The sequence below is a fragment of the Acinonyx jubatus genome, chromosome A1 (genome assembly GCF_027475565.1).
Source record: "Acinonyx jubatus isolate Ajub_Pintada_27869175 chromosome A1, VMU_Ajub_asm_v1.0, whole genome shotgun sequence".
NCBI classification, from domain to species: domain Eukaryota; kingdom Metazoa; phylum Chordata; class Mammalia; order Carnivora; family Felidae; genus Acinonyx; species Acinonyx jubatus.
The window spans coordinates 72,137,090-72,155,965 of record NC_069380.1 but is presented as its reverse complement, the minus strand read 5'-3'; the positions used below and the strand labels follow the sequence as shown (position 1 = coordinate 72,155,965).

At 39.5% G+C, this 18,876-nt stretch overlaps 1 protein-coding gene across 8 annotated transcripts in view; it reads right to left on the bottom strand.

Moving 5' to 3' along the window:
• Positions 1 to 18,876, bottom strand: part of TPP2 (tripeptidyl peptidase 2) — a 67,500-nt gene that overhangs the window by 36,930 nt on the left and 11,694 nt on the right. For all 8 annotated transcript variants that reach the window (XM_027065188.2, XM_027065190.2, XM_027065193.2 and 5 more), the window contains exons 3-9: positions 14,480 to 14,575; positions 12,624 to 12,728; positions 10,531 to 10,655; positions 7,463 to 7,626; positions 4,199 to 4,353; positions 3,509 to 3,585; positions 1,385 to 1,512 (exon numbers count right to left, since the gene is read on the bottom strand). In XM_027065188.2, coding sequence (XP_026920989.1) covers positions 1,385 to 1,512; positions 3,509 to 3,585; positions 4,199 to 4,353; positions 7,463 to 7,626; positions 10,531 to 10,655; positions 12,624 to 12,728; positions 14,480 to 14,575 — 850 coding nt within the window. The remainder of the gene's footprint in view (positions 1 to 1,384; positions 1,513 to 3,508; positions 3,586 to 4,198; positions 4,354 to 7,462; positions 7,627 to 10,530; positions 10,656 to 12,623; positions 12,729 to 14,479; positions 14,576 to 18,876) is intronic.

Sequence of the window (18,876 nt, the reverse complement as noted above, 5' to 3'; positions counted from 1 at the left end):
CTTCTTTATAGCAAACACAGACACAGAGTAGAAGACTGGATAAAATAGGTGAGTTAACAGGATTTAGGTTAACAATGCAGACACACAACACTGTAATCACTTTGTAAAATTTAGTTTACAAATTTCTAGTGAATCTGGGGATAGATAAGAACATGACAAAATACTGAGTATTGTGGGAGAATAGTGTATTTTGATCTGTAGGTACCTTTCAGACCTATTTGGTTTCATTTTATTTAAAATATCTCGAGAACTAAAATACAAAGGACAGATCACTGGTAGGTACTGTTGTCTCAACACAGGATTTAACAGAATTACTGAACCAAGAAGTTTTAAATCATACAAAATAAGCTATACCTTGCTTGAGATTTAAAAAAAAAAAATTTTAAAGGACTAGTTTCTAAACTTTGATACCCAGATGTTACTATGTATCGATAACATCTACAGTAACTGTATGCCTTTAGTAACAACTATAATATGTATCTATTCAAGCAGTTATTGATGTATATACCAGAAAAATTATTTGGGACCAAACAGTTTCTACTGTCATGCATCCAATTACAAATGCTAAGAGGTATAAGCCTTATAGTGCTCTCAATGTGAAAGTAAAGAAAATAATTCCAGATATCACTTACTACCTATTTGTTCTCTCGTTTCATCCTCCTCATTCATGCCTCACATTAAAAAAAACAAAACAAAACAGGGGGAGGGTGTTATGTTCTGTGGGTGTTTTCACACAGGTTGGCAGCTACAGCTAATTTTACCACTTTAATATTATGAGCACAACTCATTTTGATTTCCCTTAATTCTTCTTGTTGACAGGCATTTTTTCCCCTCCAAGGACAGCGAAACAAACAACTGAGTGCATCACATCCGACAGACCAAGTAGCGGGAAGGAAGTCACATTCATGGAATAAATGTGTTTCAACTGCTCTTATTAATAAAGCTCCCTTTCTCAACATCTGACTATTCCTGTATGTCCCACAAGAAATGAAAAGGAGGAAACTACACTAAAATTAGCCGCCACACACCGTAAATAAGAAGTGAAGCAAGCATCTGTGTTTACGTTGTTCACTCAGTCTGGAAAACCCTTCCCTTGCTCATTTCTGCTCACTGAAATCCTCGCTGCCACACTTCAGAAAGCCTCACCTAAATTCTCAAATCAGAAGCAACTGCACTTCTGTGAGCCCCGGCTGTGCCTGTACTTTCCATAAGCCACTCACTGCAGTCGCCTTCGAACCAGCGGGTCTGGCTACACCTGTGCTTCCTGAGGGCACACGCGGGAGGTTCCTGGTGTCTTGCATGCAGTAGAGATGCAATTAACATCACATTCACTGAGGGGTTTGCTGGCTTGTTCTTAAGCCCAGCTCTGAAACGGGAAACTAACCTATTACACTCGATGTAGTTCCACCGGGACAACCGACGGTAGAAAGGCACGGACCGTTATTTCCAGCACTGGAAACATAAATTATGTTATGCTTCCACACTGCTTCACTGATGACTTCACAAATTCTCCTGAGAGAGAGAGAGAGAGAGAGAGAGAGAGAGAATTCCTTTGGACATAGAAAACTGTCCCACTTTTCAAAAAAATGTCTTAGTATACTGTGAAGATGTTTTCAAATATGGCGTACATAGAAACCAAACTAGAATATGGGTTCCAAGTAGTAGAACTCAAACAGTGGCTACAAGAAGGCGTGCATGAAAATCACTCGGGGGACGTTCTCAAACTATACGTGCTTAGCCTTATTCCACACTGTTCGAATGCAGGGCAAGTAACCCGTGGCACACCCAGCCCCACAACGCCGGAACATGACATGGCCAGTCCAAGCGGCACACCCCAGCTGGGTCTCAGCGTAAGGAAGGAGTCGTGAGACCGCGGTAAACGGGGAAGAGTGCTAGACACGACGGTGAATAGATGGAGGGACAATGAACCCAAAGGACCAAAAGCAAACACTGAAATACAGGCAGGGATTGGATCAGACAGTGGGGCAACAGGCAGCTGGACTCCCACCTCCCCTTAAAATGATCTGGTCAGAAGTGACTCCTCAGGGGATTCCTATGCAGATCTATGAGCAGTGGCAAAGATGAAAGGGAACCGGGCAAGAGGAAGAACTTAAGAGTAAGATTTAAAATAAAGAATCTGGCGAGAACTTGACAGCAAACAAGAAGCAAACTGGTATTAAATAAAAGAAACGAAGTTAGACAGTTGGGGAAATGCAGGAAATGGAAAAAAGGCGTAGGGCCAAGACGCAATAATCACGGGGTACGAGGGGAAGAGTATCAGGGAAAGGTGGCTTTAATAGGATGAAGGTCAAACAAAGGAAGAGAGAAAGAAACACACTTAGGTGAAAACGGTACTGAAGCAAGACAAGAAGGCAAGATTACATTCAGGAAAGAAATGAGCACGACAGGGTGACTGTTACGGCGGTGGGGTGGGGAGGGACGTGTCGCAAGAAATCTAATACTGGTTATCTGAGAAAATTACGTTGCTTGAGGACAGTAAACCAGGCTCGGTAAAATTTTCCTTTTGGTAGGGCTTTATGAAAGAGCTTCAGACACTGGGTGACATGCAGATATGGATGGGCTGGTGATGGGAATGGGGGAGAGGTGATGACTAGGTAAGTAAACACTTTAAATAATTTCAAAGTTATTACCCTGGGGGGAAAAAAAGGTGAGGTAACAGACCAAGGCTGAGCCACTGGATTTGGCAGCAGGAAGACACCAATGCACAGAAAGGCAGGAAGACCCGGGACACGTGTCAAAATGTGCTGAGGAGCCTCAGAACTGGTGAATACACACCATTAACCAAGTTTTGCTGGAGGAGTGAGGGAAAGCAGTGTGAAATGAAGAGATCCGTCTGTTTCAAAGGCAGCAGATTCTAGAGCGTGCCTGTGGAGTGGTATTAATCCAGGAAAGGAGAGGGATGTTACGGGAGTTTTTAAGGAGAGGGGAAATGGGAACCACACAGCAAGTGCTTGAGGGACTTCTGACCCCGGGCACTTCATTTACTACAAGAAGGGAAGGCAGAGGGGCTGGGGTCAGGGTAGGCTGCAGGAAGGACAGGAGTCCCCTCTCAGGGCTTTTATCGTCTCTGGGAAAGGAAGAGGTGAGAACATCAGCTGAGGGAAGAAAGGAAGGGTCGCTGAAGGTCTCTGAAGAGAATAGACGGTGTCAACGGCCATGCAGGCCATGTAAGAGTACATGCAGATGATCAAAGGTGACGCCGAGCGACTGAGATGCACGGTCTACGTTCCGTCAGGTAAGCACACTGTTTGGGAACGCGGAACTGCAGCAGTGGACGGGTGGGCCGGCGGGTCTCGGCAGCTGGGAGGGAATGACCACATCACACACAGGACCACGGGAACGGGGGCCGGGAGCCCACGAGACCCGCCCTTATTACCGAGCCAGGGGACTGCCCGGTTTCATCTGTGGCGTGCCACCCAGGCACAGAAACATCTAATGCTCTTTGTCGGCTCGAGCCTGTGGCTCATGAGCGCCTGAGAACACTCACCCAGAATTTGGCCAGTGAGTAGCTTCTCCATAGCTGTAGTTGACAAGATCACACTTATGATTGATGACTTCTATCATCTATTAAAAAGATGAAGAGTCTAGTTGAGGCAGCAATTTATAGAAAGACTGACCAGTAAAATAGAGGCATGGACTCCCAGTTTCTTAACCAATCATATTCTACTTCCACTTCCGTTCTACTTTGAAGCTGAAAAACTTAAAGGGTAGGTGGAGACACGTATAGTAAGTAGTCAATAAAAACACAACTAGCAGGTGCAGAATGGAATGGTTCTGACCGAATTCTAAAATCACTGAAGTTCAAGTAAAATCTAATCCATACGTTAAAATGAAACGCAGACTATGAGTTCAATTCTTCCTAGACCAATGGAGCAAGCTGGTGAAAAGGTCTGTTTGGGGTTTTTAAAGTATCTCAAAATAGTGTGTCAGGGGGCTTAATGGAAATGAAAAGTAAAACATAAATAATATTTCGTATTTTCCAAAAAATTTTATCGAGTAATTTTTAATAAAAATAATTTAAAACTGAAAATAAGCATTTTTGCTTCTTAAAACCAAGTCCTAAATACCAAATACAGTCTAAGGTATTCCTAGTGAATTGAAGAACACTTCATAAGACTAAAAATATCCAAGACTATCCATCGTTAATCTTCTAAATCAACACCTCACAAACACTCACAGCTCTTATGAGGCCCGTGCCTGTTTCCATTGTGCTTAGTCTTGTATCGCCAATCTTGATTGAAAGAATTTGAGCACCGGGAGCTACACCACTCCGTTCAGGTTCTTCAGGAAAATGCCCAGCAGCTATACTAGCTACGTGTGTCCCATGAGCTCCTACAGGCAGCAAGAGGGGAAGATGACAAAATATTTTCATGGGTTCCAAGTTTTAAGCATTCAATTTATGTATTAAGCATAAAATAAAATAATCTAATAAAAATACTCTCACTTTAACATCTAATTGTATACTATCATCTTAAGTCTCTTCTCAATAATTTATAAAAAAGTGAAACCTTGAATTACTCTGCTACCCTGGATTCTATCCTGTCCATTGAGAACAAGATCCAAGTCTCAAAGGTGAGAAAGTATCTGCAATACATACAGCTGACAAGGAGCTTAAATCCATATTATCTTTCAGATCCGAGAGAAAAATGGGTAAAACACTTGAAAAGCATTTCACAAAAAAGATGATAACCAAATGTCAAATAAATATACGAAAAGATGTTCAACTTCATGAGTCATCTGGAAAGTGCAGTTCAAAGCCACAATGAGAGGGCACGTGGGTGGCTCAGTCAGTTGAGGGTCCAACTTCGGCTCAGGTCATGATCTCGTGGTTCGTGAGGTAGAGCCCCACATCAGGCTTGCTGCTGTTAGCAAAGAGCCCACTTTGGATCCTCTGCTCCTCTCCCTTCTCTTTCAACTCTTCCCCCACTCACACCCTTTTTCTCAAAAATTAAAAAAAATAAACCTTTAAAAAAAAAAAAAGCCACAATGAGATATACCTCGGCATACCTTTCAGAATGGCTAAAACTTTATGGCTGACAACAGCCACACACTACTGGCAGGATACAGACCACCATTACAGAAAGCTGAACACAGGAATACCCTACAATCCAGGAATTCTACTTCCAGCTATACACCCAACACAAATGCGTGCACATGTACACTAAAAGATACGTGCAAAAACATTCACGGTGGCATTGCTTGCAAAATTCAAAACCTGAAATAACCCCAAGATCCATCAATGGTAAATGGACACAGTATATTAATGAATTGAATATCACACAGCAATAAATATTAAACTATTTTTAAAGTTTATTTATTAATTTTGAGAGAGACAGTGCAAGCAGGGGGGTGGGGAAGAGAAAGGGGGACAATCTCAAGCAGTTCTGCACTGCCAGTGCAGAGTTTGACGTGGCTCAAATCCATGGAACTGTCAGATCATGACCTGAACCAAAATCAAGAGTCAGATGCTCAACCGACTGAGCTACCAGGTGCCCCATTATCAACTACTTCTAAACACTATGAGATGAAGCACACAAAAATAAGGTTGCTCTAAAGAAACCACATACGAAAGGATATATACTGAATAATCTCATTTATATAAATGGAAACACATTATGTTAGACTGAACTACGTGAAAGTGCCACTATTTAATCATTTCTGACCTATAAAAACAGCAATAATGGATGGTTCAATCTAATGCGGTGATTAAAAAAAAAAAAATCAGGACCATGGTTAACTCTAAGAGGATGCGTGTTTAGGAACAGACATGATGGGCTTCGACAATGTTTTATTTCTTGATGTGTTTACGCAGAAGTGTCCCCTTTGTGGACCCAATATTACCCATTCTTCCTTTCTCATTTTTCCCAATTAAAAATAGGGAAGCTTGGGGCATCTGGGTGGCTCAGTCGGTTAAGCATCCTATATTTGATTTTGGCTCATGATCTCACAGTTGTGAGACTCAATCCTGCGTTGGGCTCTGTGCTGGGATGGAGCCTGCTTGAGATTTTCTCTCTCTCCCTCTCTCTCTCCCTCCATTCCCCTCCCCCACTCTCACATGTACTCTCTCGCTCAAAAAAAGGGGAAGCTAGATTTTAATGTAATCCCCCCCGCCCCTGCTCCCCCCAAAAACACCTGACATCACCACTTACAAGTCAGAGCATCTAAATGTCACAGGAGGCTGACTACACCACATGTGCACAAGAATGTGGAGCTGTTGAGCCCTCGCACCCCGCTGGTGGAGTATAAAAGGGCACAGCTACTGTTTCTTAAAAGGTTAAACATATTTACCATACCCAACTGGTTTGTCTAGATACCAGTTCAAATTAAACAAAAACATATTTGCACAGAGACCTACACACCAGTGTTGGAAAAATCTGAGTGTCCACCAGCAGGTGAGTGGGTAAGTAAGTCCTGGTGTATCCACACAATGAGCCACTACTCAGTGATAAGGAATTAGCTATTTATAACCATAATATGGGTGGATTTCATACCGGAACTATTCTACTTCTATAAAATTCCAGAAAACACAAAGTATCTGCACTGACAGAAAGCAGTCCAGTGGCTATATGGGGCGGGTGCATGAGGGTGGATTATGAAGGAAGACAAGTAGACTGGGAGGGGTGATAGATATGTCCATTACCTTGACAGTGGCGATGGCTTCCTAGGTGTACATGTCTATCAAAACTTATCAAATTGTGTATGTATGTGCAGTTTATTGTACTTCAACTATAATTCGATAATACTGTGAGAGGGGGGTAAGAAAGGGTTAAAGCTATCCTGGCTCCCTTCCTAGAAGTAACCACTATGTAGAAGCTGGTGTAGATTCTTCCCATCTGTATTTTTATCATACAAACACATACACCCATGAACACTGTGTGGTATTATTTGGCATGTTTTACAATTTCACACAAATGTTTTATCAATATATTTTTATTTAAAATTTATGTATTTGAGATTTATGAATACTGGTATATGTAGATTTATTCATTTTGCTATATAATAGTCCCCAACAATACAGTTTTAAACAAACTTTTTTGTCCATGGGTATATGGATAGTTTCCCACTTCTTTGAAATTACACAGAGTGCCACATGAGGATCTTTTTGCCTGACTCTGTACTTGGTGAACTGCTCAAGAGTCAGCAACACAGAAGTAAAATTCCTTCCAAAAGAATTTTCATAAGATGAATTATGTTGGGTGTTTTTTTTTGTGGCTGGACTACACCTGTATTCTTGGAATAGATCCTACATGGTTACAACTTTAAAAAAAACAACACCTTGCCAGGGAATCAAATCCCATTTATTATCATACACCTAGTTCTTTAGGTGGAATCTCTAAGTTAAATTCTCTATAAGGCTTCTAGGCTTCTTCTTGGCTACAGAAATTTATCACCTTACCACGTTACAAGTTTATCTCTAGTTACCAAATCGGAAACAAAATACCTCCACTGGTCACAATGGACAGCAGGTTTCCATCGTCATATATGTTAACAGAGTAATTTAACATCTCAGCTGTGCCAAAAGAACCATATTCTTGGGCTTCTTTGTAGTTTCTCAACACGGTAGATTTACTCAAGTCCCCATCTTCATTCGAATCAATGCAGGCTCTGTAAATTGAGAATAGTGAAACTCATCTATTTTCTCGGCTTTCCAAAAATAATGTGGTATGGTCTATTAGGTACCTTCTTACTGCCCTGTTTTATGACAACAAACACAGTAAGTGCCAGGTTTAGAGTCCTCTGTCTCAGAGTCATCAGTAACGATTAAGTAAGAAGCTTAAAGGAACCAGCCCTTAAATGAAGCCATGGATAAAAGGCTTTAGGAACACTGTCCATCACAAAAGTCCAGGGAGAAAACCATTTAACTACTTAAGAAACTTCACCAAAGCTTGGCCTAGAGTTTCAGACTAATTCAGGATGATCACGACTTACAGCCTCGGCCTTACTCCCTTCTTTTAGAATTGGCTTAACGAATCCAATGGCGTATGCAGGTTTCTTGACACTAGATGAACGACAAACTGCCTCATCCCCTCCCCACAGTTGTAACAGCTTCAGGCAAACATTTACTTTTTACAAACAGCATTTTCTACATAGTTTTATGGTTGTCCTGTCTGCTCTTTCCCCATTTTATTACCTCTGTAGTTTTTACAATATGTATTCCAAATACTACAAAATAGTCTGATTAAAACTAAATAAATCTAAAATAAAAGTCATAAGTGGAATGCACATCATTTAAGGTCAATATTATGTTTTTAGCTATTAGGCCTTTGTGTGCATTTTCTAGATAAGAAGAATTGTGTTTTAACAAGCTAGAGTCAATCACAATTGCTACAATGAATTAATGGAAGCCCACTAGTACAGACAGGACATTTATTATAAATATTAAGGCATATATTTCATTAACAAACTTTGACAATTTAGACAGAAGGATCTCTGAAACTGTTTGTTTTTATGTATACCCAATCAGTGTGCGGCTAAAATGATTTATGGCATTTCAAAAAAAGACATACAGTAGAGCAAGACAGAGGAGACTGAACACTAATGGAAATGAGCAAGCAGGAAACAAGTAGCATGTCAAATGGAATCTGGACTGAGGTCTACAGGTAAAACGTATGCCACCAAATCCTATTTGCCAAAACAGTAACACCTGGGGTTCTTAAAAGTTACAGATGTAACTGGCCAGTTCTCCATCCCGGCAATCATCTCGGAAGTCCTGCCCCATTTTCATCCGGCCCATGAAACATTCTACATCCCTGGAAGTCTCTCCATCTCCTCTGGACCTTTTCCTGGACCTTTAACCCCTGCCCCTTCCCTGTCTGCTAACTTGAGCTGATCCTTCAATAAAATCTTTCTTGATGCTTCCTGGACGGGCTCAGATGTTCTCACACTGGCTTTCACAGAGTCTAGAGTCCACGGAATAGCTTCTTTAGAGTCTACCTGGCACGAAGAAAAGTACTCATATATTTGCCCAATGATGAAAGAATGAATGAATCAACATCTTTGACAACATTCTCATAGCAAATACAGTGACACATTCCAAAAATCAGTTTCTTGTAACCACCGTCAACATGCAGTGACTCAACACTTCAAGCACCATATCAAAATATCAACATAAAACTGAGTGACTCCCCTAAGTAATTCCACAGAGGCCAAGTATGCATATTGGTGCAGGGTATAACTTTCTGAAGGTGGTTGGCTCAGTTCAAGGAACAGGTGTTAGCATACCAGAAAGGGAACATGGAGATGAGGTTCACGGATAGGATTAGAGTACTTGTGGAAGGTGGGGGGCAGGAAAGGGGGCATGGGTTATAAATTCCTGGACATTTTTAATACATTTCTTCATCCTATCCTCTATGAAAAAAGTCCACAGCTTTCTTCCCACTCAAAGGAAACCTGAGAAAACAAGGTCAAAAACCACTGAAAAGAAACCAACTAACAGTTCTTTCCTTCAAGTAATCTTCTGTAAACAGTTTTCTCAACAGAGAGTGACTGAGTTTGACCCTGTACATCCTGACGAATACTTAAGAGTATGGTTCTATTGGGTTCCTTGCTACGGGTAGTGATATGGGTTCAACAGTGGAAGCGTGGCAGGAGGAGGGCAGATTTGACAGTCTGTAGAAACAAAAACCAAGGCACTTAAGGTCATTTTACCTCCCCTCAGAAGCGGCTGGCATTTTTGAAATGACAGTGCCAAGATTCGCCTTAGGTAATTTGGGGTCTCTAAGATTCTCCTCAAAAAATTCTGTGTCTAACCCTGAGATGGGGCAGGGAATCGAAGCCCTACACGGTATACAGTACGAGGCAATCAGAAAAATTATTTCCAGTAGCACCTGAAACCACAATTCTGCTGCATTTTTCATTAATTATAACATTTTCTAAAGTGTTACTCCAGTGACTTCAGATTTTATTTCCTCTAAGTTTCATTTCCAACGCAAAAATTCTAAAAGCTGTCTTAGAATAATGTCGACAAACCGTTGCATGGATCCCTTCCTTTATCAACTGCCTTAAGGACCTTGGAAACATATTTTCCTCAGGACAAAGTTGGCAGTGTTTTCAGTACATGCAGGAAACACTGGAACTGAACCACCTATTGTCCCACTACCCCATCCCTGCTAATATTAGAATATTTCCTTAAGTCCCTGTCCAATATTTCCCACATACGCTCAGTTCTGTATCTAGTATTCTCTTGCAGTTACTTTCCAAACTGCCTAGCTCTGGTCAGGAACATTTCTATGTCTACCAATGATTAACCTGCTATTATGTGGTTAAGTTACTGTCTGGTTAATGAAACAAGCTTCTTTAAAACACACAAGGGACAGGTTTAGCACCTAAAATACCAAGAAGTTCAAAGAGCTTATCCAAAACTACCCGAAATTCGGCTCTCCAACAGTTTTGCTTAGGGATATTAATGTCATTTAAACCAATTTCTCTGGACGGTTCTGAGAATTTAATGTTCTTCAGAGTAGATAAAAACAGCTTTAAGTGAAGATCTATATAATACATGACGTTTACCTCCAGGCTTCACCATCATGCCACACCAAGCAGTCATACACAGGGCCAGGATCACTGTATTTTTTCTCAAAAGAATTTAGCAATTCCACTTGACTTTGAAGTTCCTCCTTGATTAGTTTATTTGCCTAATCAATAAGAACATATATTAATATTAGTACATTTTGTGCTCTTGAAACACACAACATATTAACATGTAACCAAAGACACCGTGTGACCAACAGGAAAGCCATTTTACTCTGGAAAAATGTAAGAAATTTTTTTTATATCTATGCAACTTGTAGTTCAATTTAATGATGCAGATATTAATTAATATACTGAATACTTTAAAAATAATACTTCTTTTAGTCAATCTCTCATTTATTTATTCTATCCGCTTTGGGAAAGACACAGTGTTCCATGTTGATGGTATCATTTGACCAAGACCTATGTTAGTCACGTATCTATAATCTGCACAACTAATTTCCAAAATTAACTCTAAAATTGCTATAAAATAGGTTATCTATTGACCTTTAGATTTTTTTTTTTTAATCAGGATTGTTTCCATTGAAATCTGTTTAAGAATCCAAATAAATAAGAGAAACCACAAATTACCTTCTGTCTTTTAGAACATGCTAAACACATACTATATTCCTGACCTTGTACAGATAAGCTATTTAACCATTCTGATCCATCACCATGAGAACTGTCACACGCCAACTATTTTTGTTTAAACTACGTACTACATTAGACTGCTCTACATTCACCTGAACAGTCCTACTGAATTAAAATGTAATTTCCATATGTTCCAAAAATCTGGTTACGCTTCATTTTTAGTTATTCAACATATTCAACATTTACTCCTCCTTAAAGGAAAAAAAACAATTATACAGACATTGTTGGTAAACAAAATCAAATGGATAATTAAATCTAGATCCCTCCTTTTATAAAGTTGACTTGATATGTGTACTGCCTGAAGTACAACACTTAATGTGACTAGTAAGAGGCTGAAGGACAAACAGTGACCTAACAGAAAATAATGCAGCTAAAGAGGGTGAATTACCCAATTAAAGGGGATGCTGTACACAGATTAAGTAAATGCAAGTTAAATGTGTACGTAGATCTATTGAGGCCAGTAGTCCTCGCCCCTAACTGCACATTAATTAAAGCTCCAGGGAGCTTTAAAAAATGCCAGCCTTCCTCCAAGGCTTTGATTTAATTCCTCTCTAGGGCACAAAGCTCTTCATGTGATTCTAATCTGCAGCCAGGGCTGACAACCACCAATACCATTCCACTTTTGATTAAGAAAAGGTACATGTATGCATTAAAAGAAAGATTCAGAAGGATAAACATCAGGTTGTTGGTACCACCCCTGAGGAGTGGCACTTTGGAAGCTCTTGCTTATTACTTTACACACCCGTGTTATCCAAAAATTTCTGCAACTAGCACGTGTTGTTTTCCTTATAAACCAAGACATTATGTTCATTTTATTAACTGATTAAAAGAAATGTAACAGCTATTTAACGATGTGAAATAATGGGAGCTCTCATATCCTTCTTGCGGGAATATGAACTGGAACTACCCCTTTACGACCCACCAAAGACATGCATGCGGCTACTACCCCTCTATGACCCACCAAAGACATGCACGCGAGAATGTTCAAAACAGCATCTTCCACAAGAGCCAAGAACTGAAAACAAAGTATTGATCTGCAGAATGCACGCATGAATTGTGGTGCATCCATCATAAGCAAGAGAAGTGAACAAACTCCTTCCACACTCACACATGGATGAATGTCGCAAACATAACACTGACTGAAAGTAGTGACGTGTAAAAGGACACACTGTATGATTCCATTCTGCAAATTTAAAACAGGCAATGGTGGTTGCTTTTGGAGGAGGAAGGGAGCAATGATTAGGAAGAGGTATGGAAGGGAGTGTTCAATTTGTGGTAATTCATGAGAAGTTGTGAAAAATAAATGTGTAAATTGATTTCAGAATAAAAGAAAAATTACTAAAATTAAACAATTTAAAACTTGTGGAAAAAAGTCTGCCGATTCTCTGAGAACTGAAATATGGTTCTGTGGTAACATGTAAATAAAAGCCACTGGCACCAACTTGAGAAGGGCAATTGTTGGCAACATCAAATTCTTCTTGTTTTCTACAGGCTTCTGCAAGGGCCACCCTGTGAACAGGATCCCAGATTTTTTCCTTCCGTTCTTTCTGCAAGACAGAAAAGTTACCTTACAACGAGGTTGACAAATATCCAGGTAAACCTAGCCAGTCATTTATATATGGACCTAATTGTTATCAGTTGTGATGGTACACAATTTTCACACAGAGGCTAAAAAAATCATTTAGCATCAAGTTGATAAAGCAATGGGTCAATTACTAAAACTATTCACTACACGTGGGTTTTAAGAGAACACATTTACCACGGCACAACCAAATGTATTTTGATAACATCGTATGTCCCAATTTCAGCCCATCCAAGGATTAATAACAGCATGTCAGGTAAAAAAACTGAATTCCCAGGCATTTACAATAAAAGCAAATACTACACGCTGGCCCTTAGGGAACTGAGGACTGCTTTAAGCCGTGCAGGCGGAGCACAAGAGTAAGACTGGCCGCAAGAGGGACATGCAGGCTTCCTAGACTTCCTCCCTTCCTGGCTTGTTTTTTTCCTGTCTTGGATTTGACAGGGTTCTTTGTTACTGAAATTGGTCTCACCTTCATCTCTGCTGTCTTTAACCCATAGTGCCACCCAGTGGAGGTCTGCTAGTTAAAAAAAAAATCCTTCCCAGTAAAACAATCAACTCCACTGAGCTAAGGAGGGGGTTGATATTAACTTACTCTATATTTGCATGTTAATTTGCATCTTATTGATACAACTGATTAAATTTAAGATAGTGCATAATACCGTTATGTGTATTTCAGCCTGAAATTTTAAAATCAATTAGTATCCAGTAAGTTATTTGCATTTTTTGTAACTTTATTTTTTGCAGAACGATGAGAATCAAATAAGTAAAGGTTATATATGCAACATGCTGAGTAGTTCTTATGGTTCACAGACCCCCTGGAGAAGCAAATAACAAGGCTATGAGGAGATGAAACGTTCCATAGGTCTTACCCATCAGGCTCGTTTTCAAGGATCACATCTTCTTTTGCAGTTGCAACTCTGAACCTGTATCAGCTACCAGTATTATAGCAATCTAATGAAGTGGTACTGGCAAATATGGGAGCCATGTGTTGCTACTTAGATTTAAATTTTAAAATATTACATAAAATTAAATTTTCCTACTAGTCACATTTCAAGTTCTCAACAGCCACTTGTGGCCAGTGGCTGCCATGATGGACAGATACTGAACACTTCCATCATCACAGATTTACTCAGCAGCTCCGTTTTAAAGCAGACTCCTCCTTCTTCAATTTGCAATTCTTATTTCTCTAATGACAGACTTGTGTTTTCCACGCTTTAGCTGCTTTGGTCTGAGCAACCCTTTTCTTAGTACTGAATGATGACTAACTGGGATCAAGAAGCCTAGTTAAACGGTTAAGAAAAATGGGACAAATTATCATAGAAGCTACAGGACCAGGGATAAATAAGTCGGCCAGGGCTTTAAATCAACTTTAAACAGTCTTTAGCCTTTTGGAGATTAAAAAAAAAAAAAAAAAAAAAAGTCCTTCAAAACTCCAATGAAAGCTATATTCGAACTCCCAGAAAAACACAAATATACAAAAACTTGAATTTCAATGTATTCACAACATTCTCTAAACTTAGCCATGTATCCAAGATTAAGAATGGTGACTTTAAATGGGTAACATTCCACTGACCAGAACCTTTAAGCAGTCATTGTCTGAAAGGCTCCCGGTCTCCACAATAATTAAGAGTTAACAGGATCTTATGAAAAATGTTTTTCTTCAGTAGGAAAAAAATTTGAGGAAGAAGTCATTGATTCTAGACTGGACATTACCTGTATCCTTTCCTTGAGCGCCTTTGGATAGAAGTCATAGCCATTTTTAATGCCAATATGATATTTGCCTGAGGGATTTATCCAGCTCACAGGAATCTATAGAAAAAGAGCAAATTGTTGACTCACTAAATGCTTCCCAATTCCAATGATTTACTACTGGAGAGAAAGGTTATTTCACTTCTATCCTAATGGCTCAACTTGGATAAGCAAGGTTGTGTATTAGAGCAATATTTCTCATATTCTAAGATGCCACTTAATATCTCTCTGGAGTTTTTCTCATTCATAAGTAATATGTTTCACTCAGGATATCTTTCTTTTTCTTTCTAGAGAGAAAGCAGGGGCAAGGAAGAGGGGCAGAGGAAGAGAGAGAGAATCCTAAGCAGGCTCCATGCTCAGCCCAGAGCTCCACACAGGGTTCAATCCCACCACTGTGAGATCATGACCTGACCTGAAATCAAGAGTTGGGCACCTAACCCACTGAGCCACCCAGGCGCCCCAAGATACCTCTGAATTACAATGTTTCATGGTCTATAAAGTGCTTTCAACATAAGCTACCTCATTAAACTGCTACAATCTTTAGTTCTCAAGCATCAAGGAAACCTCACCTCTCCCTCCCTTCTCAGACCTACTTACTGCCCAACTAGGGGCAAAGAGAAGCAGTTAACAGACCCTCTCCATGCTTAGATTTCCTGTTAAGAACTGCATTCTCTACAATCAACAGGGATAATGCCTAGATACTTAAAACGAGCTCTTTAAGAAAAAAGTTACATAAGATTACATTAATTATATATAACATCTTATAATAGTCTTTCCAAATATCTCAAAGTATTTAAAAATAACACTTAAAGCCTCTAATTAACAGAATGATGTAAACAGCATGCCCGGTGTACAAATGGAAAAAGCAAAGAAACAAAAAGAAATCACACTGCTTGCCCAAACCACAGGAAGGCTGAAAAGAAAGCTAGAATCTAGCTCTATCATGGAGACCAAAACATCCAGTGTAAAGATAAACCTGGCTGTGAATCCAAACTCTACCACTAACCAGAGTGGACCCACAGGTTCCTACTTCCTGGTGTGTAAAAGGAAAAAAATAATCTCCACCTTATGATTTGCACAAATACACTGAGCATCAACCAACTTCAAATGTCAATCAAGAACATGTGGAATGTTCACTCTCTTTGTAATCACAGGACCCCCGGTCATCAAAAACAGCTTTCAAATGTGTGTAAAACACGAGGTTGAACTATCAACCACCCAGAGTTGGCTGACTCATGAGTTCTCACTCGGGTAGTTATCTGTAACTGGCTCACCCCTGGTCCCTCATCAAGTTAGTCCCCAGGAAAGAAACTTTTGGATGAAATTTTCTCACGACTGAATAGAGGAAAAAACCCACCATTCACAGCACTTCAAAGATCGACTTTTTAAAAGCCCGCATATGTCAGTAAACATTTCTGAATCGAATGGATGTCTGGAGTATATGATGGCATATAAACTGGTGCTTTTCATTCACAATTTACCAATCTCTTTTAGAGAACAGGAATTCTTAACTCTTAATGTTCCTGCAGCAGCAGGACATCACAACAATACAGTGTTGCAACAACAAAAAAAGTAATCCCTGGCTGGCAAATTCAAACACTATTTCATCACAGGTGTCCCACTACACAGGTCTTGTAACCCTAGGCTAGTGGCAACTTCTCACACAAGGAGATTATAAAAGGCCGTGAAATGCCGAAGGATTAAACGGAGTGACTGACTGAAATAACAGCAAGATCAACAGGTGCGAACACGTATTTAACCACAATTACTTACAATATATGTAACGCAATAAAAATAATAGACATAATTTATATTTAATCATAAATGAGACCAAAATCTGCAGTGTCCACACAACCAGATACTTTTCGAATCACTACTATGTATTTTCCTCACAGTAAAGGCAGACTGGTTATCTATTAAAAATTCAACTACAAAAATCATAAATGTTATAATCACAGTTCTGCTATCTAGAGTTAACCAAATTTGAGTAAAGCTAACTTTATCCTATGAAGCAATTATGGAGTATGTCATTTTGCCTATTTGAGTATTTTATACACATGAACTTATTTTCGGTCTCTTTTAAGAATCCAAGCTTTATATTTTGACCACTTAAGTGGTTTCTTTAAAATGGCTTTATTACATGGTAACTACTGTAGAACTAGAGACCTGCTCGCATGGAGTCAGGCGGCCAGCAGGGGGTGCTCTCATGCACTACCACTCATGGAGGGGGACCTCACGGGTGCACAGACTTTCCCATCCAGGCAGGAGGCAGTTTACTGGAAGGGGCGCTTCGTGTCCACCAGGCCTCCTGCCTTCGCCTCTTTCCTCTATATGAAATAGCAGTCCTCTCCTTTGTTCTGGGGACTTGTCTACGATTTTGCCAAAGGCTGCTCATTCCGGATTGCAGTTCTCTGCTATTCTGGAATAAACCCACTTTTGCTGGTAAATAACTGGCAGTTTTATTTTTAAGGTTAACACTGCAATGGAATAAGATCATTTTCATAAGAGAAACAGAATCTCTTTGATTACTAATTACACTTTTCCCTGACTCTTTTAAGGGGATGCCTAATGAATTGAACATTTCCTTAACAAGCCAAATGTCATCATAAGTGTTAATGTCCCATTTTTATTTTATTTTATTTTTTTAACTTCAAACTCTATGTCAGCCTTGTCAGCCTCATGGTCCTGCCAGCTATCACTGCATCTAAATATGGTGCCACATTTGGCCAAGTGATTCACTAGGCCTGGACTTTTTTACACACACACACATATATATATATATATATGTATATATGTATATATATATGTATATATAAGAATAAATATTGGTGATTTAAAGACTGACTTCAAGTTAAATGTGGTAAATTTTAAAAAGCACTGTGCTCCCTTCCAAATGGCTACTAAAGTTAGAATAAGGAAAATGAGGAAAAAAACATCCAAAGGACACAGAGAATTGGAAATGAGACTTTGAAGCTATATCACCCCACTGTGAAGGTTGCAAAGTAAAAGGCAACACTGAAAATTTGTGGGGAGATTATGGCAACTGGTCTTCAGATGGAAAAACAGATACAGCCTAAAATCAATACCAGCTGAATTCTAGAATAGGAAAAGAAACATGGCAAAAGTTTTTAGAAAATAATAGAGGAGAATACCTTCTTGATCTTGGGGCCAGGAAGGACATGCAAAGGTCATTAAGACATGAAAAACCCTAATCAAAAAGGCAAAGACTAATATCCAAATACATTAAATTTAACGACTTCTAGCTCTCAAAGGACACCGCCCAGAAAGTGAACACAGACATACAGAATGGGAGAAGACACCTGACCCACAGTCCATCACAGGACAGGTTCTCAGAATACATACGAAATTCTGCAAATTAGTAAGAAATACGACAACTCACTGGGGGAGAGAGGGCAAATGGACTCGAACACGTACTTTCCAAGAGAGGAAATCCTCATGTCTAATCAATATATAAAAAGGAGTTCAATCTTATTAGTAATTAGAGAATATGAATTAAAACCACAACATGATACACCTAGATTCCCCACATACTTGCAAAGATTTTAGCCTAAAAATACCAACTGTTACCAGTGTAGCTATCAAATTTCTTGCACACTGCTAGTAGAAATGCAGGTTAGTGCAAATACTTGGAAAATCTGTTTGACATCACCTAGTTAAGTTGTATCTCTAAGACTCAGCAATTCTAGGTATGCATCCTGGAGGTTATCTACACACATGTGCAAAAGATACATACACATGAATGTTCTCTGAAGAGCTGTTAGTGACTCCCAAACTGGAAACAACAGCTCATCCTCAGTGGAGTGGACAGAACTGGTATATACAAACCTCGGTATCTCGAACAGCAATGAAGTTAAACAACTCGTTACTACATGCAACATCCTGGCTTGAGTGGCAAGAATCTTGCAAACAACTGATATAAAATGATACACAAATGAGGTCATTCATATAAAGTCCACAAACAGGCAAAACCAACAATATATTTCACGTATCCACACAGAGGTGGTAAAACTATAAAGCACAGAAATGATCATCACAAAAGTCCAAGTAGGTTGTGATCTGGGAGAATGCAGGAAGCTTCTGAGGTATGGTCATATTCTTTGTCCCATCTGGGTAGCAGATAAAGTGGCATCCACTTCAGTATTCATCAAGCTGTACGTATGTGTTTTATGCACTTTCCTTTATGCCTGTACATTTCATCATAAAAGATTTTAAGCTTCTGTTCACTTTTTTGCTTCTACTTGCTGATAGGAGTGTCACTTTCCAAAGTAACTGACCACTAGTTTCTCAAGAAGGCCTAGGAATGGCCTCCTCAGAGAAAGAGATTATTGGAATGTTCAAAG